The sequence below is a fragment of the Chrysemys picta genome, chromosome 8 (genome assembly GCF_011386835.1).
Source record: "Chrysemys picta bellii isolate R12L10 chromosome 8, ASM1138683v2, whole genome shotgun sequence".
Classification (NCBI taxonomy): domain Eukaryota; kingdom Metazoa; phylum Chordata; order Testudines; family Emydidae; genus Chrysemys; species Chrysemys picta.
The window spans coordinates 37,704,813-37,730,651 of NC_088798.1; the positions used below are offsets into that span (position 1 = coordinate 37,704,813).

At 40.0% G+C, this 25,839-nt stretch overlaps 1 protein-coding gene across 5 annotated transcripts in view; it reads right to left on the minus strand.

Annotated features, from left to right (window-relative positions):
- The window catches only part of LOC101952433 (putative ferric-chelate reductase 1), a 59,379-nt gene that overhangs the window by 6,551 nt on the left and 26,989 nt on the right, over window positions 1-25,839 (minus strand). Inside the window, exons 3-14 of one of the 5 annotated variants that reach the window (XM_042840623.2) lie at window positions 20,795-20,917; window positions 19,874-19,987; window positions 9,961-10,156; window positions 9,493-9,629; window positions 8,843-8,937; window positions 7,518-7,668; window positions 6,161-6,340; window positions 4,464-4,562; window positions 3,074-3,221; window positions 2,348-2,464; window positions 590-702; window positions 179-265 (exon numbers count right to left, since the gene is read on the minus strand). In XM_042840623.2, coding sequence (XP_042696557.2) covers window positions 179-265; window positions 590-702; window positions 2,348-2,464; window positions 3,074-3,221; window positions 4,464-4,562; window positions 6,161-6,340; window positions 7,518-7,668; window positions 8,843-8,937; window positions 9,493-9,629; window positions 9,961-10,156 — 1,323 coding nt within the window. In that variant the 5' untranslated portion in view covers window positions 19,874-19,987; window positions 20,795-20,917. Of the gene's footprint in view, window positions 1-178; window positions 266-589; window positions 703-2,347; window positions 2,465-3,073; window positions 3,222-4,463; window positions 4,563-6,160; window positions 6,341-7,517; window positions 7,669-8,842; window positions 8,938-9,492; window positions 9,630-9,960; window positions 10,157-19,873; window positions 19,988-20,794; window positions 20,918-25,839 lie in introns of those variants that run through there. The other 4 variants (XM_065554277.1, XM_065554276.1, XM_065554279.1 and 1 more) reach the window with 4 other exon arrangements.

Consider the following 25,839-nt stretch of genomic DNA (forward strand, 5'->3'; position numbering starts at 1 on the left):
CAATGAGGTAACCGTTTTCATGGTAATTTCTTTGGAATTAAATAACTACTTACGTCATGGACATTAAAACCTTTTTGGGCTGCCTCTGAGATTTGAAGTCTGTATTGTTTCCCGGATAAATGTCATTTGAAGTATGAACAGTAGATCTGGTTTTGTTTTTGTTTTTTTAGATACTCACTTTACTCCAGCCTCCTCTGTATATAAAAGGAAGAATAAAAGCGACGCTCGTAAGAAGCACTGTGGTCAACATCAGCATACGATGTACCTATGAACATTTAAATAGGTTTAAAAAGAAGGAGTGGTGGTGTATTTTGGAGTGTACTTAGAGGAAACTGTTAGAGTCAGCATTACATTGGCAGGCAAGCAGAGATTACTAGCAAAGACAAAGTCCACTGTAAATAGGAGACAATACCTAACTGAACTCATTGTACTTCACAAGTCCAAATGAAAGTTATGACCTGTTGTGGCACCCCAGGTCAAGAAATAAAGAAGATGTAGTTTAAGGAGCATGACAGTCTCTTGTTTTTTATTCTATTTGTAATAAGACTAAAACATACAGCTAAACTTTTATGTAGAGTTTTTTGCCCACCTGGAACCAAATCTCCTTCCCAAACAACGAATGAGGCCAAACTGGTTTGAAGAATCTGGCAACAATAACACCAATACTAACTGTAGTCATCCATGCCACAAACATTAATGAAGCTGAAGGAGAAAATATTCACATGTGAAAATTTGGTTATAACACTGGATATAAACACAATTGACCAAATATTGCAGGGGACAAGCTTCAAAATGTAACTTTAGAAGAACATAAGAGTAGAGGGTCAAATCCTTCTGGTACTTGGTTCAAAAATGCCTCACACATTGGTGTACTCTTGCTATGTTATATATCTATTTTTGAGCTGAAACCAGTCAATAATAGGACTAATCTGTATGGATAGCACTGTAGAGAGATCGGTGCCAGGTCAGGGAAAGCACATGCACTAAGATATAGATTTCACTTCCAAACCAGAGGGCAGTCTATTGCTGCCTCCATGAGCCGGTTCACTGTGCAATAGCACAAGTCAAAACAGAGGCAGTAATGAGCAGCCTGTGCTTCATCTGCTGACCACAGGTTTTTTGGTGAGCAACTACACAGAGAATTTTTGAGTTAGATTTTAGTATCAAAAGTTTAACGGGTTAATTCAAAACAGGTCTTTGACAGAAAGTAGAATTTCCATTCAGCTCTTTAATTGGTTTTGAAACAAGTCCATAATGTGAACGGAGAGACTCCCATTAACTTCAATGGGCTTTGGCTCAGGCTCCAAACCAACACCTAATGAGTGTCTCATGGTTAAGGCTGCGTGTCTGTCACGGAGGTCATGGAACTCATGGATTCCATGACTTTCCGTGACCTCCATGACTTCTGCAGCTGAGCCAGGCAGCCCCTGGTCCAGCAGCAGTTTGGGTGGGAGGGAGCTCAGGCAGAGGTTCGGAGTGCAGGGTGGCGCTTACCTGGGGGGGCTCCCTCTGGCATGTCCCTGCAGCTCCTAGATGGAGGAGCTAAGGGGCTCCATGCGCCACCCACACCAACAGGAGCTGTCTCCCCAGCTCCCATTGGCTGCGGTTCCCAGCCAATGGGAGCTGGTGCTTGTGGCAGGAGCAGCACATGGAGCCCCCCTGGCCACCCCTCCCCATAGGAGCTGCGAGGACATGCTGGTTGGAGCCAGGTAGGGAGCCTGCCAGCCCCACCAACCCTACCCTGCACAGAAGGGGTCCCAGGCCACACACCACACCTGCGGTGGTCCCGGACCACCACCACCCCCAGCCTCCCCGCCCAAAGTTTTAGTTAAGGGTATATAGTAAGAGTCATGGACATGTCACAGGCTATAAATTTTTGTTTACCGCCTGTGACCTGTCCATGAGTTTTACTAAAAATACCTGTGACTAAAATGTAGCCTTACTCATGGTACACACATTTATTTTATATAGTATTGGAAAAAGGGAACTTCAAAATAGAGATGCAATTCTAAATTTAGACTGTCAAGTCATAAAAATAAGACAAAATTCCTTTAAAACAAGGGAGCTAGTAATAGGCTTGACAAATGAGTAAAACAAGTTCCTCTCTCTGGATGAGCAGAATCCTGCAAAACCATGTTACAGTTTGTCAGGTTTTTTTAAAATTAAGGGGGGGGGAGGAGTTTTCCTACTTTTTCAAACCAGCTCTTATATCTTATACCCCAATGGACTGACACACCACAGGAAATAGTGTAAATCTTTACAAAATTTGCATCCTTCTTTCTGCAATCAACAGTAGCTTCTTCAGCACTGGGAAAATCTAGTATTTGCTGTTAGAACTGTAACTTGCCATGGAGTTTAAGAAGAAGTGGAGAGCGGGATCCCCCTACATCCTTTGGAGAGTCTGTGACATTGTACATTCCATTGGTGATCAGAGGCTGACGATGATGTTTGTGAATTAGACCTCCTATGCAAAGATACAGAGTAGTTTATAGACAGTTCATGAAAGTTGCTGTGCTTGTATCCCTTCCCCTCCTATCCTTTGTTTACAATTCAGTGAGCATCATGTGTTGTAGGGGGATGGCGATTGTGTTTGTAAATTTCACCTCTGCAGATTCTGATTGGAATATTTTGGATTAAACTCTGCCCGTACCCCTCCCCCCAAGATTTTTTTTCAAAAAAATATGAACATGCATAATCTACCTAAAGAAAAGATATCACTCTCTATTAGATCTATAGGGTTTTGAAGAGCATCTTGTATACAATGCTATTTAGTTTCCATTTTAGTTTAATCCCTATTAAAAATTGTATAGGATTCTCTCTCAAGAATACTACTCCAAGCACCAGATGGTTATGGAACACATTTATATTAAGAGCAAACCAGATTTTTGTTACATTTCCAGAGATGAGCCAGAGCTCATCACATTAAGGTCATTTTCACTGGTTACATGTGAAACTTGCGACAGAAGTCAGATTACTTCTCATGTTTATTTTTAATACATCTTATAGGGGATAGTCTTTGTTTAGCATGGTTTGAGAAATGTGATTATTTAACCATATCTTCAATCAGACTTACCCTCACTCGCTTCCCCATCTGCCAGAAATATGTAATAATTAGCATCTAGATTAAACCTCCCTTTATAAGCAGGAAGACGAAGGTTTCTTCTGAAAGAGCACTGAACAAGTCCATCAGCCACCCTCCATGAGATATCTTCAAGGCCATTCTATGAAACATACAATGAACATTTAATACTCATTGTGTGGGGTCTTTCAAACTTGAAAACAAATTTACTCCACTCCTTCCTCCAGACCAGTGATTTTAGCCTGGCTCTACTTGACCAATGTTGGACAATGAGCCAATGTTCACTGACTCTTAACAGCCCATATCATAAAAAGAGTTAGCTGCACCAGCATAGTCAGTGATGCCAGCAAGAATCTGAGAGTTCTCTTGATGTGGTAGGCTTCTAGGCAACAGCTGCAGGGACATGCTTTCACACACTACATTTTAGGGCATGGTCTTCAAAATGGTGACTAACAAAGTTGTCTTACACGGGTGTATTTACAGAAAGCTATTTTAAAAAAAAAAAGACAATAGATGCACAGGAGCACTGTGAGGTTAAATTACTTGCTCAAGGTCACACAGAAGGCATAAGGGTAAAGACAGAGTGCTTCCCTGGATAACAGCATCAGGAAGTTTGCATTGTATTACCCGTTTGTCTGCCATCTCAGCATGACCTTGAGCAAGTCACTTCCCTGCTACCATTTTTACTCTCAGTTAACCTTTTGTAGAGTCACTGCAGGGCTCTCGAAAAATCACTGAGGCTACATCTTCACTACAGGGTGAGGGTCGATTTAAGATACGCAAATTCAGCTACGCGAATAGCGTAGCTGAATTTGACGTATCGCAGCCGACTTACCCCGCTGTAGGGATGGCGGCAAAGTTGATCTCTGCGGCTTCCCGTTGACGGCGCTTACTCCCACCTCCGCTGGTGGAGTAAGAGCGTCGATTCGGGGATCGATTGTCGCGTCCCGTTGGGACGCGATAAATCGATCCCCGAGAGGTCGATTTCTACCCGCCGATTCAGGCGGGTAGTGTAGACCCAGCCTTACACTGTGGAGTTCCATCAGCAATGGTAGGAGATTTTTAGAAAGTTTCCCTAGCATAGACTGGGCAACAACAGAACTACCTCACAGGTTGTTCAAATAGAAGCAATAAAGAAGCCAGCAACAGATCTGGGTCTCAACATTTCTTATGCATCAGAAATAAGCACCTCCTATGTGAGGTGGGTCAGTGAGTCCAGAAAGGGAAAAATCTTGGGGTCTTTATCATAAGATGGCTACTTATAGAACTACTGCCTTACTAGCTTCATTCAAAGCTACTGGATTTTAAAAAGACTACATCAGTGAAATATTGCCAAATTAGAACCCAGCTGCATGCAAAGTGTCTTAACTGTCACACACCATACCTCTGAGTCCAACACAGGAGGAATTCGCCCACTAAGATAAGCTGTGTTTACATTAATACGGTGATCTTCATTAATACACAGATATGCATCATCGTCACCCTGAAAATAAAAGCATTTTCCCCCAATTTAGATTGTAATTATGGCAAAGCTACATGCAGATGAATGGTTTATTCCAAGCTCTCCTTTCCACCTGCACTATACCCGGAGTAACTTCATTGCCATTACAGCAAGTTTACAATGGTGCAACTAAACAGAGTCTGGCCTGAAGTATTGTAAGAGTTGAAAGTTTGAACTTTCAAATAGAATCAAATGGAAAAACTACTTTTTTTGAGTGACATTGGCTAGAAATATACAAGGTATTAAAAGTTATTTAATTGCACGCCATATGCTAATACCAATCTTTGCATTGTTAAGTTGAAGAAGATAATGTTATAGTTAAAAAGTTTACTCCAACACAATACACCCTACACTGCAAGATATAGTGCTTGAAATGATAAAGGCTTACCACCAGGGGTCAGTGGTACATGTACTTTTAAAAGTATTTATGCAGTGAGCACCAGGATAGTCTGTAAAATGGTTTGATCCTAGTATCTGACAGCCCATTGACAGTGTTTTGGGGATGCTAAAAGTGTTTTCATCTAGACCTTTTGAATATCAGTGCTAAAAAGGGGTGGGATTTTAATTCAAATGAGTAACTTGTTTATAAATCTGACAAAGTGGGTATTCACCCACGAAAGCTTATGCTCCAATACATCTGTTAGTCTATAAGGTGCCACAGAACTCTGTCGCTTTTTACAGATCCAGACTAACACGGCTACCCCCGATACTTGTTTATAAATAAAATTTCTCTATTACTTTGTAGAAAAAGTATCCCCATCCACATTGCCAGAGTCACAAATACTTCTAGGAGTATTAATAAATACCTCTGATTATTTAAGCTAAGTAGATCAATTTACATCATCAAATTATGTGATTAAAACTGGAATTAACTGTTGAGGTCAAAGAAGAGAATGTTATTTCTTCCTATATTTGTAGAGTGAAGAACTACTTTTTCTTGTGACAATGCACACATAGAAATGCTTTAAGAATGTTACTCTGTTCAGTAAGGAAGTTAGATATACAGACTAGTATAATCTCCAAAGGGCTTTCGGGAATGACTGCATCCACCCCTGAACTGCATACTTATTTTGGACAGAAACCACAGTGAACATACAGAGCACCTTACAGAGATTCCTTTTAGGATAGGCAGTGGAGACCACCACCTCTAACTGCAACTACCCAGGAATTTAGTTATGCTACAATGTAACTGTCTGGAATTTGACCAAGAGACAGAAGGCAAGTTCTCATTCTTTCAGAGAGCGCCAGAGGAACTTAAATGCAACTGTTTAGTCCGGGACTACATGTTTCTATCCATACCGGTAAGAGGCCACCTCCATCCAGCAGTGCTCTCGAGCACCACATGGGAGTAATTATTAGTGGGCAAAGTCCCACTATCACCTTTTCAGTTTCTCGTAAAGGGTTCCCATCTGACTACTACTCAGGCTCAGGTCTATTTAATTTATAAAATCTGATGAACATGCAGCTGAGCATGGTGGGGCTACACCAGTCTTCATCCTCAATTTCTTGACTAAGAATAAATTATGTATTTTGTTGTGCTACTTGGATGGCATAGGAAATACTGTAAAAGGGATACTCACCATCCACTGGTCATGAGATAATGCAAAGGCTATATATCCTTCACTAGGACCACTCATTTCAATAAGTACCGAGTGGTTATTTTGTTTGAAGGACAGAAAGAAACAATAGGCAGTCCCAGGATCACATTTTGGAGGATTTCTTATGCAGAACTTTGTAATTCCACAGCCAGAGGCATTAAACTGGACAGACAAGTAGAAAATTAAGTTAACAAACAAGCTGGTCATTCTCCACCCCACCCCACCCACAACTAAAATTACTAAAGTCTCAACTAATATAGAAGTGAAGATCTATACAGAAAATGCATAAAGAAACCCCTCTTCTTCTCCCCATCCCCACATAGCCAATAATTACTAACCAGGATTAGAATTCACTGTCGTGGTAGTTATTAAATTGTGAGCTTTGAATTCACCAATAAGTTTAAATGAAAGAGTTTGACATCATAGTGGTAACAAGGTTATAATTTGGAAGTGTAATACAATCCCCTCTTGTTCAAGGACATTTCTTCTGTTTAATAAAATAAGTTATAATTAACGCAAGTAAAAAGTTTCTATATACTGTTCAGACTTCCTGGTGTCTCACTTTCCCTAGACTATTCCAAGTCATTAACAGCCCCATAGTGCTTAAATTATTAGAAAGATGCTCCTGTGGACTCTTACAAACCTGAAATAACACATTCTGGGGAGAGAAAAGTGTATTTTTTCCCGAATGGTTGGTTAAAAACCCACCAAGAAAAGTTAAGCTGCACAAATGCCCAATACATAGCATCGGGGAGGGAGGGATAGCTCAGTGGTTTGAGCATTGGCCTGCTAAACCCAGGGTTATGAGTTCAATCCTTGAGGGGGCCACTTAGGGATCTGGGGCAAAATCAGTACTTGGTCCTGCTAATGAAGGCAGGGGCTGGACTCTATGACCTTTCAGGGTCCCTTCCAGCTCTATAAGATAGGTATATCTCCATATATTTAACTTTAGGAGTACTTTAAATACAACAAATTCAGAACAAACATGTTCAAGATAGCAGTAAGTGGAAAAGATGTCATATTGCTAAACCTGGTCATGTTCAATGAGAATACTATTGCCCAACTTTAATTAGAATTTCAAGAACCAGTAATGAAAGTCCAAACAAAGACAAACCCATGTGAACAAGCAGTTATAAATTAAGCTTACCCACTCATATATAGAAATAATCTACTTTGTTCCTGCCCACCCACACCCTCATTTTATTAAACTTGAGTTTTATTTATACAGAACCACAGGTCAGCATCACTCTTTATACTTGGGGAAAACTCCTATTGAAGCCAGGCATAAGAACTGAATAAAGGTTGCAGAATTTAGTTCATAATAGAGAAATATACCCACTGATTTTGTTAGATGGAAAACTGGCTGTGAAGTTGGTAGAGTCTCTGGTGTAATACTTGTAGGCGTCGTCAAAGGTGGTGCATTAGGTTGGGAAATGACGGGACCAGGAATCTTCACCCAAAAGATTTTATATTTCTCTACAACTGTGGCTCTGAAGGGCAGGGAGGAAGCCACACAAATATTCATTTAGTACTTGCACACCCCTCACAGTACTGAATTACTAAATAATGCTTTACAAAAAAGGAGGGAGAAACTCCTTTATTTAGCTGGCCAAAAAGAAACACACTTGTCATACAACTAATCTCTCCAAACTTGGCATCTACACAGGTACCTGATGAGTATTTTGGGGGGGGATGAGGGAGAACCCTCCCGCCAGAAGGATCCACCACACAGCAGATCAAGCTTCAGAAATGGATTCAAGGCAGTCACTTCTCAGCTGCCTGCTGCATAACTTGCAGCATCACAGAAGGGTGGGATTTAATTTCTATTTCAAAACATATGAGTGTCACTGGTCATACCATACATTCTGGGTCCAAAATGCAGAGCCATATAACGGTAGAGCACGTGTGCAATTTTGGTTAGGAATTACACTAAAATTTACACATCAAAAAAATATTTCTATCAATACATTTGTAAGTCACTCCTTGCCAAGAGACAGGAAAAGTCTTAAGTAGTAGGCCATTGTCAGCCAGTAACATGCCTTGCAACTTCCCCATTTCAGAAGAGGAGAAAATGTTGATATTTTTTTTTTTTTTTTTTTTTTAAACACCCTCCTTCAGGATTGTAATTTTATTTGGGAAATGCATAAAAAAAGATCTTCTGCCTTGATATTCTCTTCCACAAGGTTCTGTATTAAGATTGCTTCTTGTTTTTATTGTCCTTCCAGATGCAGTAATTGAGCACAGAAGCCAAAAGTTAATCAAGCTAAATAAGAGAACATCAAATATGCTGCTTTCTTGTTGACATGGTACCAGGTGACGGTTGTAGCTGTTGCTGCATCACTAGTGAGTAGGAGATCAACCAACCCCCATCCTATTTTGTGAGCTCCAAACAATATGGGAGTCCATGCCCAGTTTAATGCCAGCTGCCCTGCATACAGTCCAAGTGGAACCATTGATTCTTCATTGAAACCTCCCAGCTCCTTCCATAGGCAGCAGAGCCCGTTCTTGAGCAGGAGTTGGTGTGGGCAGAAAAGGGAGGAAGCTAACAAACAGTTTCCCCCAGAGACATTTCCTGGGTGCTAATCAATATTTATGACAGATAACACTATATATTCACCTACTTTGGATTTCTAATAAAGGATCTCCAATATTGTGTTTACTTACAGAAATTGTACATGTTCTGGTGCATCTGTAGGAGCAATCCAATAAGCCTCTACATGGGTCTTTTTTGATTTACTTGTGTGACTGACAGCAGAATTCTGAAACAGATATATCCAGAATCAGAGAGAACCTGCACATAGGAGTCATACAGCAACACTCCTATAGTTATTCTACAAGGCAACACAATGCACCAGAGATGCAGTTAAATTGAGTCCTGAACAAGTCCATAGACCCACCCCACCTTCCATTGATTTCAATGGAAAGCCTCCATACTGACTTTAGTGGGAAATCAGTTGGGTCCTATGAAAGGGAATCAGTTATAACCTGGCTGTGGCAATTATCAATGTCTGCAATATATGCTGTATGGAGAGCTGTGTGTTCTACTTAACACACTAAGATGTAGTGTCTACTTGCTGCGTGCAGAGCCAGTTGGCGCTAACCATTCCACATTAGTGGAAGCTGGAGGCTTTGGCCAGAGCTAATTGCAGAGAGCCACGCCTCCATCTGCAAGTCACTGCCCAACTGTGTTGAGCTGCCTGCCTAACCAGAACTAGAAGGGCTAAGAAGCTTAGGCCATGTCTACACTGGGGATTTTAGCTATTGGTGTAGCTACACCAATGCATCTTAGTTCCTGTTTGAAGCACATATCATACCTTTACAAGTCCACATGTCAGGAGCTGAGAAATCCTTTCTTCAGCTAGCATAAAAGAGCCAACTGCAGGGCCTGCCAAGTTCTCTGCATTCCGGGCTTGTATGAAAAATCCTTCAAAAACTGGACCAGATAAACTAACTAAAATAAGGAGGGGGGGGAAAAAGGTAAGATGTTAAGATGTTTCCAATGTAATCTGTAAAGGTGGAAGTGAACAAATATGCTTCCCCTGCCCCCTGAACCCCATGCCTTAGCAATAACCACTGTTTAACATTATTTTAGAGGTTAACTGTGCTGACTTGGATGAACACTCATGAGCATCACCAGGACATTTCAACTTTCTCAGGATGGGGCTGTCTATGGTTCCTTGAACCAGGTAACCACAAGGAATCTACAGAAGGTGAGTGAGGCAAGACAAAGCACTTTCTTTGACCACCGTACTTTACCACAACTGCAATGCTGGACACAATACCTTTTATATGGTCCCCTGGTCTAAATTCGGTCTCATTCACTGATATAGTGTGCTCAGGTGATGGCTGTGGAGAATGTTCATGGCGAGGCATCATACTACTGCAGGCCTCTCTTACTTTTCCATTTGGATAACCAGCCGCAGGAACAGAAAGAAAGGCAAATATCCAAAGAGTGAAAGCCAGTACAGGAGGCTCCATCTGAATAAGTTAAAGTCACACATTATTAACCAACACTGTAAATGCTATGCTGTTTATAGAATAGGAAGACTAATGTTGGTCTTTAGTAGATATGATTAAATTTAATAAATAAATAAATAAATAAATAAATAAATAGGTTTGCAAACATCTTAACAAGCAAAGGCACCAGGTTCAAGAATCATAGCAAACTGGAGTATCCAGACAATTGCCAGGCATTCATGAGATTATTTATAGACACCAAGCATTTAACAAAATTTTAGTATGAATGATTTGTTCAAGAACTCCTGTGGTTGTGGCAGATCATCCAGTCACGTGGTGCTGTTTGTCCTCTCTGACCAGATTTGTGTTGTGGACAGGCTACCATTTAAAGCAAGGTCTATGTTTATTTTCTCCTTTTAAAATAGCCCTTTCACAACCTTCAGTAGAGTTTTCTCTGCCTTCCTGCTGATATTTATGGGTCTTCTCAACAGTGGAGAGAAGATGGGGGCTATTGCTCATGGTCCTAACATTTGTGGGCTCATCCTTTGCTTCTTCTATATTCGTATACTTGGCACTTATTACACGGTACAGGACACTCCTCACTTCCCTTTTCGATTTTCAAAATGCTTCACAAAACACTAACATTCTCACATATGTAAATATCATCCCTGTTTTACAGATGGGGAAACAGAGGGAGAGAGATTATGTGACATGATCAAGGCTGCAAAGAATCTTCATCCTGGGAGTATAACTCAGGAATTCCTGCTTTCCAGTCTCGTGCTCAGCCCATGCTACAATCTTCAGTTGCATTCTTCAGTCAGCCCTAGAAAAGATAAGTCAGCCTCAAGCAGAGACTGGACTCAAAACCCTCCCTACATGGCATTACACCCTTTCTCATCTGACCACTCCAGTCAGATGAAGCCCACCAGTTACATGAGACATACGCAGCTTCAAAAATAAACCTAATAAAATACAAATGCAAAGGATCATAGCATTGAGGAACAACAAAAGCCTATGACAAGTCCAGATGTTTATTAATCAGAGTGACAAAGAAGTCCAAATCTACATCATGCAGTACTGATGGTGAACCAGTCACATAGTATATGTTTATTCCTTTTTACATGACTAAAGATTCCCCATTGACAAGATCTTCCCCAGTGATTACAATGGCCAAGTAGTGGAAAACATTTCTTTAAAGTCAGATGAAACAAACTATTACTGTGACATCCTAAAAATCAAGCTACTGTTTCAAAGTACAAAGTTCTGACTAGAACTAAACTCTGATCTTATGTTCTAGTAAAATATTTGTCTGTTTATTAGTTTGGGGGGGGAACCTGTATCTCCATGAGCTACAAACAGGTTTTCCCAAAGAACTCCCCCATGGAATTTGAACAGAGTTGTTCTGGACTTTTTTTCCCACCTTTCATCATGAGAAACAAATATTGATGCAAAGAACCATGATCTATTAGGACTGAAGATCATGACGAAGGGCAATGTAGATCTGACAGCAGAGGTTTAAAAGAAGGAAAATTTACTTTGTTCTGCCATACTCCCCATTGTGTCAGAAAGAAAGGTAGGTTTGGGTTTTTAAATGTTACATTTATGTACAGTTGGATCTTTGATGGGGTTGCTATTCTGCATGTTAAGCAGAACATTGTATATACAAAGTTTTCAATTATTATGAGGAAATTGTTCAAAATAAAAATACATTGATACTGATTTTGCCTCATCCTCATGTTTCCTTGCATTATGGTACTGTTATGCATCCGATGAAGTGGGCTGTAGTCCACGAAAGCTTATGCTCTAATAAATTTGTTAGTCTCTAAGGTGCCACAAGTACTCCTGTTCTTGTTACATGAACATTATTTGTATACACAACAATACATTCCATACTTACAGGTATAAGGTAGACATTTGATATTATGCACAATATTGTTCCAAGACAGATGCTGAGGGTGGCAGCATTATTTCAGGGTGTACTCATTAAATGGTATCTGGGGTTTTGACATGTACCCGGTGCATCTTTACCATATGATGAAAAGAACTTGTTTCTACTATGGTCAAACAAAATGGTAAGAAAGACTCTTGAAATCTTCACCCTCACTGAGACATCAAGGTTGAAAGCAGATTACCAGAGAGTAGAGTGCCCCCGTTCAACTGTGTAGGGGAGACATACCCAAGTCAGAAATATACTAATGTGAGGTCCAAAGATCTGCTTTCTGAGGAAGTACAGTCTATTTTACACAAATAGATCAGAAAAACTGAGTTATGTGCTTAGGAAGCTTCCTATGGATGTAAAGATAACACAGGCACAGCACCATTTCTCAGATAAGATGAGCCCTGCCCTCTGATAAAAGAGAAACCAAAAAGGCTACAAGGCCAGAGTAACCATTAGAACAGGGGTTCTCAAACTTCATTGCACCGCGACCCCCTTCTGACAACAAAAGTTATTACATGACCCCAGGAGTGGGGACTGAAGCCTGAGCCCGGGGGGGGGGGGGGGAGGGAGGAGAGGAGGCGCAGCCCAAAGACGAAGCCCAGGGCTGAAACCGAAGCCCAAGTACTGCCTCCCAGAGCTGAGGCCCCTGGGCTTTGACCTCAGGGGGTCAGACTTTGGGTTCAGCTCTAGGCCCTAGCAAGTCTAAGACCAGCCCTGGCAACCCCATTAAAACAGGGTCACAACCCACTTTGGGGTCCTGACCCACAGTTTGAGAACCGCTGCTCTAGAAGCATGTAATATTAGCTCTTTTCCCAGAGTGCTGGATGCAATTGTACAAAACAATGCAGGATTTGTGCTTCTACATAGAGCAAACAGCTCTTATGTTCAGTAAATTTGAGAAAAATCCAGGTCTTCAGAATGGTTATACGCCAGGGACGACGACGACAGCCACCACCCTAAAAACAAAACCATTGTTTTCCCTAAGAATACTGAGATACAAGACAGGCTAGTATACAAACTCACTGTATCATCGATTACTTCTAGAGAGCGGATTTCCAAGCTTATTGCAGATGACAAATTAAAATGAATTTGGTGAGCTCCTCCTAGTCCCCATTCGAGCACGTCTCAAAAATCCGTCACAATTCTCAATCACCACCAGAGTTCTGCGCTGGAGGGGCAGAGGAGCACATAGAGGATATAGTATGCAAGAACTAAGTTGCACTGGATTTTTGGTGTAAAGAAAGTTTGCATAGTCCTTGTTGAAATCACAGTATGATGGCTCAAGTCACTGCAACTTTTCCCTCACTGGCATGAGCTCCTAGTAACAGAAGGTATAACAAGCTTCAACATGTTGACAGTTGCCAAGAGATAAGACTTGTATGTGATAAGGTGATAACAAAACAATGTTTAGGGTTCCAGTTTAAATAGTAGATGTGGTACAGATTTTTTTTTTTAAATAAAGAGAAGCCAGAGTTATTCTTCTGCAAACTGAACTGGTAACAATGCTACTTTTCCCCCATAAAGATAAAAATGGCTTTGCAGAGGGGAGAGAAGAGGGAGATGTGAAACAATTGTTATGCTGAACAGTAATTTAAAACGGAAGATGGGGTGGGGAGACGTTTACACAGGAATAAGTGAGTTTCTGCTAGATATCCCAATTTTTCTACTAAAATTTATTTGTCCTCAAAAAAAACCACCACACACAGCTAAGTTTCCTAAGAAAGTCCCTTACTTTCTTTGAGTTAAGATTCTTTAACAGCATAACATTTTTCTCAGGGTTCTTCTCCTAGTAACAGGAAGTTATTCTCTGAAACTCAGTTCCTTCTAGTACATGTATATACAGCAGTATTTTGATTCTTTTGGAGATTCACTTTCTGTGGAAAGTCAGAGAAAAGAGGAATTTGGCACTGAAGAGAAGACAATTTTTGTAAGAGGTGAGTCCAACCAAATACCTCAGATTCAAAGTTGCCCAAATTCTCTGAAAGGAGTTCAGTGTTTGAAACCCAATCCAAAGCAGGATGTCACGCCAGACACCATTCCACATACACCTCTACCCAGATATAATGTGACCCAATATAACACGAATTCGGATAGAACGCGGTAAAGCAGCACTCCAGGGGGAGCGGGGCTGCGCACTCCGGTGGATCAAAGCAAGTTCAATATAACACCGTTTCACCAATAACACGGTAAGATTTTTTGGCTCCTGAGGACAGCGTTATATCAGGGTAGAGGTGTAGTAGTAAACCTAAACACCTTGAAGTTTGGGAATTAAAGTGTAGAGCCAAAGATCAATCTCACCTCCAATCTGTTGCATATCTTACCTTCCTTAAGGGAATAGAAAAACTAGACTAGGAGAGAATATCAAGGAGCTGACTTGCAATAAAGCCTCAGCATAAGTACATTTTGAGACTTGTGACTTGTTTGCCATTAAGTCCATAGCAGTAATAACTGTGAGACAGAACACTTCACAGCCTTGTGAATATGACACCATTAACCACAAGCCATGAAGGAAAAATTGAATTGCTTGGAAAATTGAATATATATCATCAGTAGGTCAGGATGGCATGATATTCAGAGTTTTAAGGGAATTAGCTAATTAACTTACTGAACCAGTAATAATTGCTTCAGAAAAGTCACCATAAACGATGATGGAAGTACCATAAGATCTCAATAATTCAAATAATGTGTTGAAATCAAGAGTGGTAAGATAACAAACCTGGTAAATCTGTATCAATCTTTAGTAAAATTATGGAACATTTGTATTCACTCAATACAGCCAAACTCTCTGAACCCTTTCTCATGTAACATCTTAATGGAATCTAGAATAGCTACCCTTCCCTCCATAAAATTAATAGGGCTACTTTTTCCGATAATTACAGTTTTCCAGTCAGTAGCATAGACTTGCTTTATCATCACAGGCAATTTCCAAAACATGAAGTCATTCATGATATTTGCTAAAAATGAGCAACCATCACAGAAGAAAAATAAAACTCTGAACCAACACATTAAGATTATTGCTACACTTGCCCAGTAGGTGAACAAATTCAAATGTCATAGTCTGTCCAAAAGCTATTAAGTTGCAATAAGTGTATACACAATATACTGTAGCGCTTAAGAGATTTATTTTTCCAGGGTAACAGTGAGATATACTTACATTAAGGAAAGGAAGAAAATTAGGAAGAAGAAAAAAAAAAAAAAAACCCAACACCACACTGTTCCTAATCACAGTGCTTTGAAAACACACCAGAAAAGTTAGACTTCATGTGCATCCCATTTTTTGATCAGGCTCTTCTGGGGTAAAAATGCACATAGATCACATTTGAGTTATTTTGTTTGAATACCGTATTTTGTTGTTTATTTTTATAATTCACCATGAAAGGGAAGAGGACTTTCAAAAATTTTAAACACGCCTCCTTCCCCCAACCTGTATTGAATAATTTGGAAGTGATTTGGCAGCTATAAATGTCTTATAATAAAATGAAAAATAGGATTTAGTTAGATTTTTCTCTCCCAATAGTATGGCTTATTAAATTATTTCCAGCTCAAAAGCAGTGAATTGATTTTTGTCAGCTGATCTCCTAAGGAAAGCTCAATCAGAAGGTCACATTCAATCCAAGACTCTAGATAAGATTTAGTAGCATTTAACTGGGAAAAGACTAGCCCTTAAGCCACACTACAAATAAAACTGAAGGCTACCCACAGCTGGTGCCATACGTGAAAAATCCATAGTGACCTTTTAGCAGGAACACACCCATTAGAAGACAGCAGTACTGGATAACTAATATTCTCTAGCGTTTATATTAACTTTAGAGCCATCTATATACAGTTTGAAATGGAAAAACATCTTTGAGTTTAAGGTTTTGTTCACAAGTTAACCAAACTGCACCATCCAAACTGCAGTAAATCATGAGAAGTCAAGCTGTTTTACTCTAGCTTTTTTACAGTCGGGAAGTATTTTCAAAGTCCAGAAGTATTTTCTTATGACATGGTTGTCCTATATGGTGTGAGCGCTGGCAGACCTTAATGTCAGCAGATAGTTATAATATGATTAACTGTAACTAACAATGTATTCTAGCACAGTAGATTATCAAACTGTTACAGGATTTATATCTTTATTTACAGTGGTTACTTGGGAAATGCTTCAGAACATGCCAGTTAGAGGGGGGCTTTTGTATGTTCATTAAGTAACTCATTTCTATGCAATACACTACTCCTTTTCCATGCTCTCATTAGAGAGAATTGGTAATCCACTAGCTTCAAAATATACTGATCTAAATAAACCCCCACTTGCAGAAGTGTTATACAACAATGCTTCAAACACTGAGCTATAAAAAGTACTGAATCCGGAACTTTCCACAGAGTCCTAAAGCCTTCTAATTATGCAATGTTCAGTATATCATGATATTTGACAGTGCCTGCTTCCTGTCTCTGCTGCCAATCCTAATTCAGGAGGGACTGACTCCCTTTGGAAATGAATATAGCTTAGTTTCCACGTCCATTTCATCCTTCACTTCTCCATGATCAGATTAACCCGATGAACAGTTAATGCCAGCTCTGGTGCTAGTATTTGTGGTATAAACACTTGTTTATTTGGAACAGGACTATGACTATAAAACAAGTTTTACAGAGGTCACCTAAACAGCCAGAAGCTGATAGATAACTTGTAATCAGTACTGGCCTGAGCTGGAGTTGAATTGGAATCTTCAGTCTATTCCCTGAGCCATTTGTTACCCAATGCCTTCCATTTTAAGAAGTCTCTCATAGGATAGGCAAGCTACTCAGGGCTCAAGCAGGAGCCTTCTGTGCTAGAGGCACCTAGCCCCGACTCCTGCACTGGGGACAACCCATGCAAATAGGGTAAACATGTTGGTAGGCTTGCAAGGATTGCCTAAAAACCCAAATATTATTCCCAGGAAGCTAGTGATTTCAGAGGTGAGGAACAGATATTTTGGTTCTAAACAGGATCTGGATTTCCTTGTGGTCTTCTGGGTACCTGTAAGAGACACTCCTGAACAACTGGTGAACTGAAGTCCCTCTCTCTTCAGCTTGTCTGAACTAAGGGGAAACAGCTGTGCTTATTTAGATATGTAATAGAGCAGAGCAAGAGTACCTCTTTACCTGTAACCTCTAATTGATGGAGTTTACAGAGATCATTTTGACCTCAGAAGAGAGACAGAAGGGTCTGTCCACAAAAACGGTTATGATTGAGAAGCCAGATTGTTCATAACAGGACCTGCCAACTTAAAGGTTTATCCCCATTTTAAGTATTGAAGTATCTAGCACTGGCTAAGTCCTTTGGAGAGAGATTGGAAAAATAAGAGATTCTACTTTCATGGACTACAATGACCTTTGGATCCAGCTCTTAGTAGATGTGGGACAGTGAGGACTGAAAGATACTGGATTTGACTTCAGCTATTATCAGGACAAAGTATGGTATGAGAATTTTTAGCTTTGGATTTTGTGCAGATCACAAGTTGTAAATAAAACAAACCCCAGAAAAGATCTGTTTTTAAAAAATGAATTCCTGCTGAATGTGCCCAGCTGTGCCAACATTCCCTCTCCATCCTGCCACACCCAAGCACCATATTGCATTTTTAGAGGGACAATATTCAACATTAATGGGCTAAAAAGATGCACCCATACCTCACCCCTCACACACATTTTTCTAGAGGACTAAAGGCTGTAAGAAGAAGATTAGTATCCCAGGGCCTAATCATTCCTTTTCCCACCTGACATGCGTGTGCACACAAATTACCCCTAGATGAGAGGCCCACACTAGGTAGTCAGGTGCCTCTGTAGCACCAGCACTATCCCACCTCCCAGGACATCATGGAGGGTTCTCTGCAAGATAAACAATCTTCAGATGAAGAGAAAAAGTCGGATGGATGCATGCAGAATTTGCAGAAAAAGCAGCAAAGCCTCAGTCTGTGCTATCTTCCATGCCAAACCCCTACACGTGGGGGAATGTTCCTAAAGGGGACCCTGAAGCAACTGTCAAGGAAGCTCTGAGAGCATGGCCTCATTCAAGCCATACTGCCAGGGATTCAGAGAGGGAACAGAGCGCCAGTGCATAACCACCAGCCTCTATACCGGAGGCCCTGGCATCCAGCAGGTCCCACAAGCTCCATGAGGTTTTGTGGGCTGGAGGGGGGGGGGGGGGGGGGGAAATCAACAGCTAGTTCCACTGGCGTGATGGCAGAGCTCACCCACCCTTCCCCAAATTGAACAGTCTAGGTTCAAACACTCCATCCCAGAGGAATTTCTTCAGAAGAGGGAGACTGAGCATCTGAATTAGAAACTGGGTGCGCTGCTGTTCAGATTCTGCATGCACTTCTGTGCATATCACACTATGCCATGTTTTCACTATTCTCACAAGGCAACAGGGAACAGAGAGCCCTGCTGTCTGAGCTCCACGTCCCTGAGCAATACAAAAAGGAGGGTTGTGGTCACTTCTGATCCCGTGCCAGCTCTAAAGAACAGAGCAGTCACAAAAAGCAGAAGGACAGCGCTGTTTGCATATTCAGGTTAGCAATAAACTCAGCACCCTGTATTAGTAAGTCACTTAGAAGTTCCAACTTCAAGACTGAGAAATAGGAAGCCAGATACATATTTCACAATCTGGGTGAAAGAAAGAGTTGTATTTCAAAAAAAATTTATAATAGAGGAAGGTGGTTATATTTTAGTCCTATCATCCTGAGCAGTATAGTATCCCTTTTAAATTAGAAGCTCTCTGTATTCTGTCCACATTCTTTGTTAGCTCGCAAAAGACAAATATACATTTCAATGCAAGAGCAGGAATAATCACAGACCAATTCAAGTCTGAGCAAAGGAAAAATTGGGTCTCATTTGCTGTTTGTAGTGTGGGACACATTACAAAGTTTTTTATTTCAGTTAACATTAAAGCTGCATACATGGAAGATTAAAAGTGTCTTTTTAGGGCAAGTCTACACTATGAAGTTAAGTTGACCTAAGTTGCATAACTTAGGTCGACTTATTACGGTGTCTACACCATGCTGGGTCAATAGGAGAGACTCTCCTGTCGACTTTCCTGTTGACTGAGAAGCATAAGGTGAGCAATCTGCGGTCAATTTAGCGGGTGTTCACTAGACCCGCTAAATCAACTCCCAGTGGATCGATCGCCACAGCATCAATCCACAGTAAGTGTAGACATACCCTTAGAGATACAAAAGCTACACAAAAGAGCAAAGTGCATTAGCTTTAAAATAAAGAAACCTGACATTGTCATTTTTAAAGCCTCCCAAGTTCAACCCACAAACATTTCACATATGCATGTATGTAAAATAGGAAATAGTACACAGGTGAACAAGGAGCTAACCTTGCAACTTGTTGCACATTGGCAGACTGCTGTGCTAGTACAGGATCAGAGCTTTTTTTGTTTTTTTAAGCACACACATGTTTTTCTGGTACAAATCAGGAAGCTTCTTTGACAACTTGTTCCTGAAAATGCCTTTTTCCCCATGTGATTTCATACAATAATTTCTGGTTATAATACATATTTTGCTTTGTGCCAGGTAAAATTCATATTTTTTAAAAAGAAAGAAAGAGATAACTTAAAAACACAAATATAAGCCAATCTTCTTTCAGAACATATTCCACTGAACAGGTATAGAAGTGAAAGAGTAGAGAAGAAAGTTCGCTTTTTTCCTTATCCAGTTTACTTTGGTCACTTAATAATACTATGCAAGATTGGGGCTTGCAGCGAACATTTATGCACATGCTTAAAGTTAAAGTTACACACAGGTTTAGAATATGTGCAAGAGGGGAGTCAGCTTTCCCACCTTTGGCTCCAATCCTGCATCCAGTTAATAGGGTCCACTTGTGCTGGTTGAATTACAAGATCAGGGCCTTTGGATAATTTTTCCCTCCCTCACAGGAATAGAGAAGAGAGTTTTCTTTAAAAAATAATAATAATAATAAAAGATACAATTGTAAAACACTTGAAACAATTTTGACTTAGAGGTAAATGTATTTTTTTTAAATATAAAGTAGGCTGAAATTTAGTTTAAACAGTATCTCTGTTACTATTTCAAACTTACAGCAATGAACATGCTTACTAAATAGTTAGACCTCTTTGAAGTCTTCTGTGAAAGGCATTTTATAAACATTTTTATTATAAAACACTAAATGCAAAGCATTTTCATTTATTTTATAATGGTTAGAAACATAGCTTTCTCTTTGCACATGTTGTCTTAAGAAATTTAAACTTTAGTATAATATAGAAACAATGCTGGAAGTGTATGGCATTAAAATAGTTAAGCTTTTGAATGAACACAAATTCTGGACTTCCAGAAAAACTTTATATATATAAAGCTTAAAATAAAAAAAAGTTATATTCTCTGCAGATACCAAATTATAATAATTGAATTTTGCTATACATACCTACAGTTCTCTATAGTACAAGGAACACAGAAACTGAGTCCTCCCCCACCCCATCAACATACATTTTTTTTAAATTCTATTTACAGTTATTACTTTCTAATCACAGAAAAGCAATCATTAACCTTATGCCTGACCTACAGTATCGCAACAGAAGCTCTTGAACCAGACTGTAGGACACCTGTTCTTTACTTGCTACATACACCTTGCTCAACATAAAGCAATCACTTCTCCCAGTACCACAAACACTCTTAAAACTAGTATTTTGGTAAATGGTTTTCAAAGCATTTTGACTACCAAGAGAATCTTAACATCACGCTTACCTTATCAAACCATGCAGAATGCTCTAGCCAGACTTCCTGCTTTCTGACAAGTTGTATCATACTTCAGCAGAGGGGTGGAGCTAAACAGCTTTTTAAGCAGAAGCGAACAGGCCCTAGGGAAAGCTTGTTAAAGCAAGCAGGAGGTTAGAAAGAAAGGGAAAAAATAGTAATGCTTTAAATTAACTTTTAGAAATACCTGTCTTAATAAATTGTCATAAAAATTTACCACACCACATATAAAGTCTACTTTCCTTCCCTTTACCCTAATGAAAAATACATGATATTTTACTCACTCTGGGGGGAAAAAACACTTTTCTTAGGCAAATAGGCAAGAAGAATTTTGCCAGGCTACAACAATTAATGCATATAGTTATGCACACACTTAACTTCACTACTGGATGTAGCCCATTGATTTCAATGGGACCATTCAGAGTAATAAAGTTAAACAAATGCATGTTTGCAGAATTGAGAACTAAGGCCCAGATCCTCACAGGTATTAATTAGTGCCTAACTCCCATTGAAATCAATCTGAGGATCTGAAAGCTAAAGTCCTAATCATGTAATGAGCTCTAGGCAAGCAGACCTATTTCCATGAATAGCTGTATTAATTTCTGAGGGGCTTTATGTGTTCATATGCCTCTGCCTGCATGTTCATTTTGGGATTGGGTCCTAAAAGATCAAATTCATATTTCATTAATATGCATTTTTCATTTTAATTTTCATTAATAATAAGATGTGTTAAAGCAAATTGCAGGGAAATCTTAAAAAGTTATAGAAGCAGGAGAGCTATATTTGCCTCCAAATGAAAACATCTGAGGATATTTTAGAATAATTTATTGGTGGGGGCACTATTTCTAATAATTGTTAATTTGTAATTAAGGACATTGTCTTGCTATCATTATATAAGAACTTCCCCCAGTTGCTTCCATTGAAAGGCAAATTAAAATGATTTGTGTAAAACTTAGGACTGATCTTGCAAGTTGACCTATGCAGCTGCACCCCTATACAGACCCCCCAATCAAGTCAATGGGGCTTTGTAGGAGTCAACCTTGCAGGATCCAGTGCAATCAATACGCATATTTTGTTTTGCAAACTTGAAATGTTAAAAGTTACCTAGTAATGCTCTCAAGATACAATCAGACCTTTGTACCTGTGAGGTGCCCTGTTAACTTCATTGAGGCTCTGGCCCAGATCCTCAATGGCATCTAGGCACTTAACTCCCATTGAAATCAATGAGGATCTGGCCCTCTGTGGCTATGCAATGATCCTTCCTGCAAACCATTATGCCTGTGAGAAATCTCATTGACTTCAATGAGACTACTACTCAGAAGTGTTAAGTTAGTCCTGGGTGTGCATGTTTGCCAGATTGCAGCTTTTATTACCAGCAAAGCAAATATGTACTGTCTTTAATTGGAAGTCTGCTTGCATAAGACTGCCAGGGGGCCCTAAGTATTTATGCAGACATCTTCTGTCACAACTTTAATGTCCCTCATGTTTTGACTAAATCTTTTATTGCTCAGAAACCACAGTATCTTTAAAAAAAAGGAGGGGAGGGGAAAGAAGCCACAGCAAATATTCATAAAAACTCAAAAGATATTCAGAAGCAGTAAGTATGTCCCTTTTCAGCCCTGTAGAGCCTCTCCTATTTACTGCAAAGAGAGAAGTTTTTTGTTTTATTAAGGTTTCCATAGTTTCTGCCCCACTCACTGAGATAACAACATAGGGCCATGAGATAACAAGCTCTTATCCTCTTTTCCAGACCAGCCAATATAGGGAGCATAGTTCAGCACAGCTGAAGTCTCAGCCCACAGACTTTAAGAGAGAGTATAAGTATTCCAATGAATTACATTAATCAAATGTTCATATTGGGTGTTTGAGTGCTGGGGAAAACTGTATATCTATATTTAGCTGGTTATATGTTAAAATTGAAGGGGAGTTTGTTGTGGAACGAAGAGTCCGAGAGTGTTTAGATATCTTGATGTGGTATTTGGGGCTCGTATGGAGGGGTATCTTGTCTTAAATGGTGACTTTGACTTCCTGGAGTTTTAGATGTTGCTTTATTAGAAAATGCACTTATGCAAACTCAACTGTAAATTAAAGATATTTTTTATGTGTGGGAATTTAAACTGAGCATAATGACATAACATTATGATTTCCCTAGCGTGCTCTCAATGAAAAGTCAGGACTTTAATAAAGATACTGATCTGAGTTACTATATCCCTTCCTAACTCCCCTAATGCATTGCTGGCCTCTGCACAGGAGTGAATTTCACTTATGATGATGCACAATAGCAATATTATATTTACATTATGTTTTGACATGATGTGCAGTTAATCCACTCAGCGGTTTATTTACTAGTAAACTGGAACAATTTTTATGACCTCATTGGCATTCAGTTATAATTAATGCTAGTTAGAAAAATATAACTATCTACTGAAATATAGGAGACTTGCTTAGTATCATATAATTTCTCTCTAGTCCCACTTTTCCTAGATTACGTCGACCACCAACCAACTTCAATACTATGATGCATTTTAGAGATGATCTATAAAAGCATATTCCAAGGTTGGTTTACGGTGCAAAATAATAATGAAATATCGATTCCATAAGCCATCAAATTGTTAGTGTTTAAGGCCCCGATCCTGCAGTGATCTTCTTCAGTGAAGTCATTGCATAAGCAGGTCCTTATTGTGTAGTATCTAAAGAAACACCATACAAAATCAAAATATAGGGGTGTTTGTTCCAGGTCAGTAGCAAATAAGGTTACTTCATGTCCACTTTCCACTCATAAGTAAACCTAAAAATACAGTCTTTTTGATAAAATTATGAGTCACAAAACCCACCAAAATAAGGTAAATCTGAATTGAAAAGTGCCCAATCCATTTCTCTGTTCTAATTTACAACCACTTTGCTTGTTACTGTTATTTGTAAACCACTTAAAATATAGCCAAGTTAGGAGAACTCAGTTGGAATTAAGGTCTCAGCAGTTGGCTTGTGCAGATCTCATTACAGTATGAAGATCTGTGCCTCTGAACGATGGGCTGGAATTATAAAAGATACTGCTAATTACCTGATTTTCATCTTCACAGAGGGAGGCTCAGCTTTGAAATGTAACCCTTGGTGCCACTTTAGTGTACATTTTGCTGATAACAGTAGTTAGACATTGGAAAAGTAAATCCATTTGTCCCTGCATGTTAAACTGGGCAAAAGAAGGGGATGACATTTTGTTGTTGCTCACTTGTTCAACTCCTCTGATTTCAATAGCTGTTAGTGACTGTTTTATAACAGTTTGGCAAATATTATTACACACACACAAAAGAAGGAACCAATAATAATAAGTGAGAACAGGTGCATATGCTCCCCCTAAAACAGCAACCCTTAATCTTTCTCCAGGGATTCTGCAGCTTTTCAAGCTTGTTGATCCCATTTCCAAAATACACGAACAGGTGCACAGTCCTAGTGAAAATATTTCCACGAACAAGATTCTTATGCTGTAAGAGGCAAATCATTTTTAAATTTAATATTTCTGCACAATATGCAGTCAAAGCCAGAAAAGAGTGTAAGAGTTATATCAAGGAAATATACCCCCACAGGGTATGTACTAGAAAAGGCCCACAGCTGGATCCTGAGGCTGCAGGAAGTGTCACTTACTTGTAATACGACAAATATGTTGCAGTTATAACAACCTATGACTTTTTGTAGATACAGACTAACACGGCTACTCCCTAATACTTGAACCTATGACTTGACACTGTTTAATCAGTTTAAGGAATAATATACGCATTGCAGACAACAAGCTCCCATCTGAACTGAATGACCCATCAAAAATACAAGCTTTCATCACATCAGGTTCTTGCCTTTCTTGTTAACTTTTCCCTCTCCCGCTCTACCCGCTTGTTCTTCACTATGAAGGAGCTGTTTCACACTACCTTACTTCTCCCTACCTGCCTCCTCTCCACTAGCCTAGGTTTCCCAGACAGAACCTCTCACAAGCCAATTTTCCTGTGCCCAGCCAAACAGTTCAAAATGCTTTGAAAATATTAATGAATTAATTTTCACAACACCCTAGTGAGGTAGATACGTATTATTTTGCCCATTTCACAGATGGTGAAACTGGGGCAAAGAGACTACAACTGAAGTTTAAACGTGCCCACTAACTAATTCTGAGCACATCAGTATTTAGGGTCCCAGTTTGAGGTACCTAGAATCCAATTTTCAGAATCACTTAGCACAAAGCACTTGAACAGAAGTTAATGGGAGTCACAAGTTCTCAGCATCTCTTAAAATCAGGTTCTAAGCATCTCAATCTGTGCCCCTAAAAATTGAGGCACCTAAAATAAGTAGACATTTCAACATTTTAGTCCAAGAACACACAGCAGTTAGTGGTGGTTCAGGTTCTAGAAACCAGGCGTCCTGGATTAATTATGTGTAACCACTTTAGAGCAGTGCTTCTCAAAGCCGGGCCGCTGCTTGTTCAGGGAAAGCCCCTGGTGGTCCGGGCCAGTTTGTTTACGTGCCGCGTCCGCAGGTTCGGCCAATTGCGGCTCCCACTTGCCACGGTTCACCACTCCAGGCCAATGGGGGCTGCAGGAAGGGCGGCCAGCACATCCCTTGGCCTGCGCCGCTTCCTGCAGCCCCCATTGGCCTAGAGCGGTGAACCACGGCCAGTGGGAGCCGCAATTGGCCGAACCTGCGGACGCGGCACGTAAACAAACTGGCCCGGACCACCAGGGGCTTTCCCTGAACAAGCAGCGGCCCGGCTTTGAGAAGCACTGCTTTAGAGGAGATGCTCCTGTATTACCACACTGAGCCTCAGGGAGACTAGCCCCTGGACTCCAGAAGCAAAGGCGATAGAGGCTCAGGACTCCGCTTCTCAGATTATTTTAGGCTCCAGGGCAGAGATGGAAGTTGCTAGCAACACAACCAGACCCAAGCATAAGCTAGAACTTAGAGACAACGGGTTTGGTTTTGCTTTCAGTTTTGGCTTTTGTTTGGAGATGGAGTGTAGCAGAGAGAGAATCATCACAGCTAGGGAGAATCCTTCT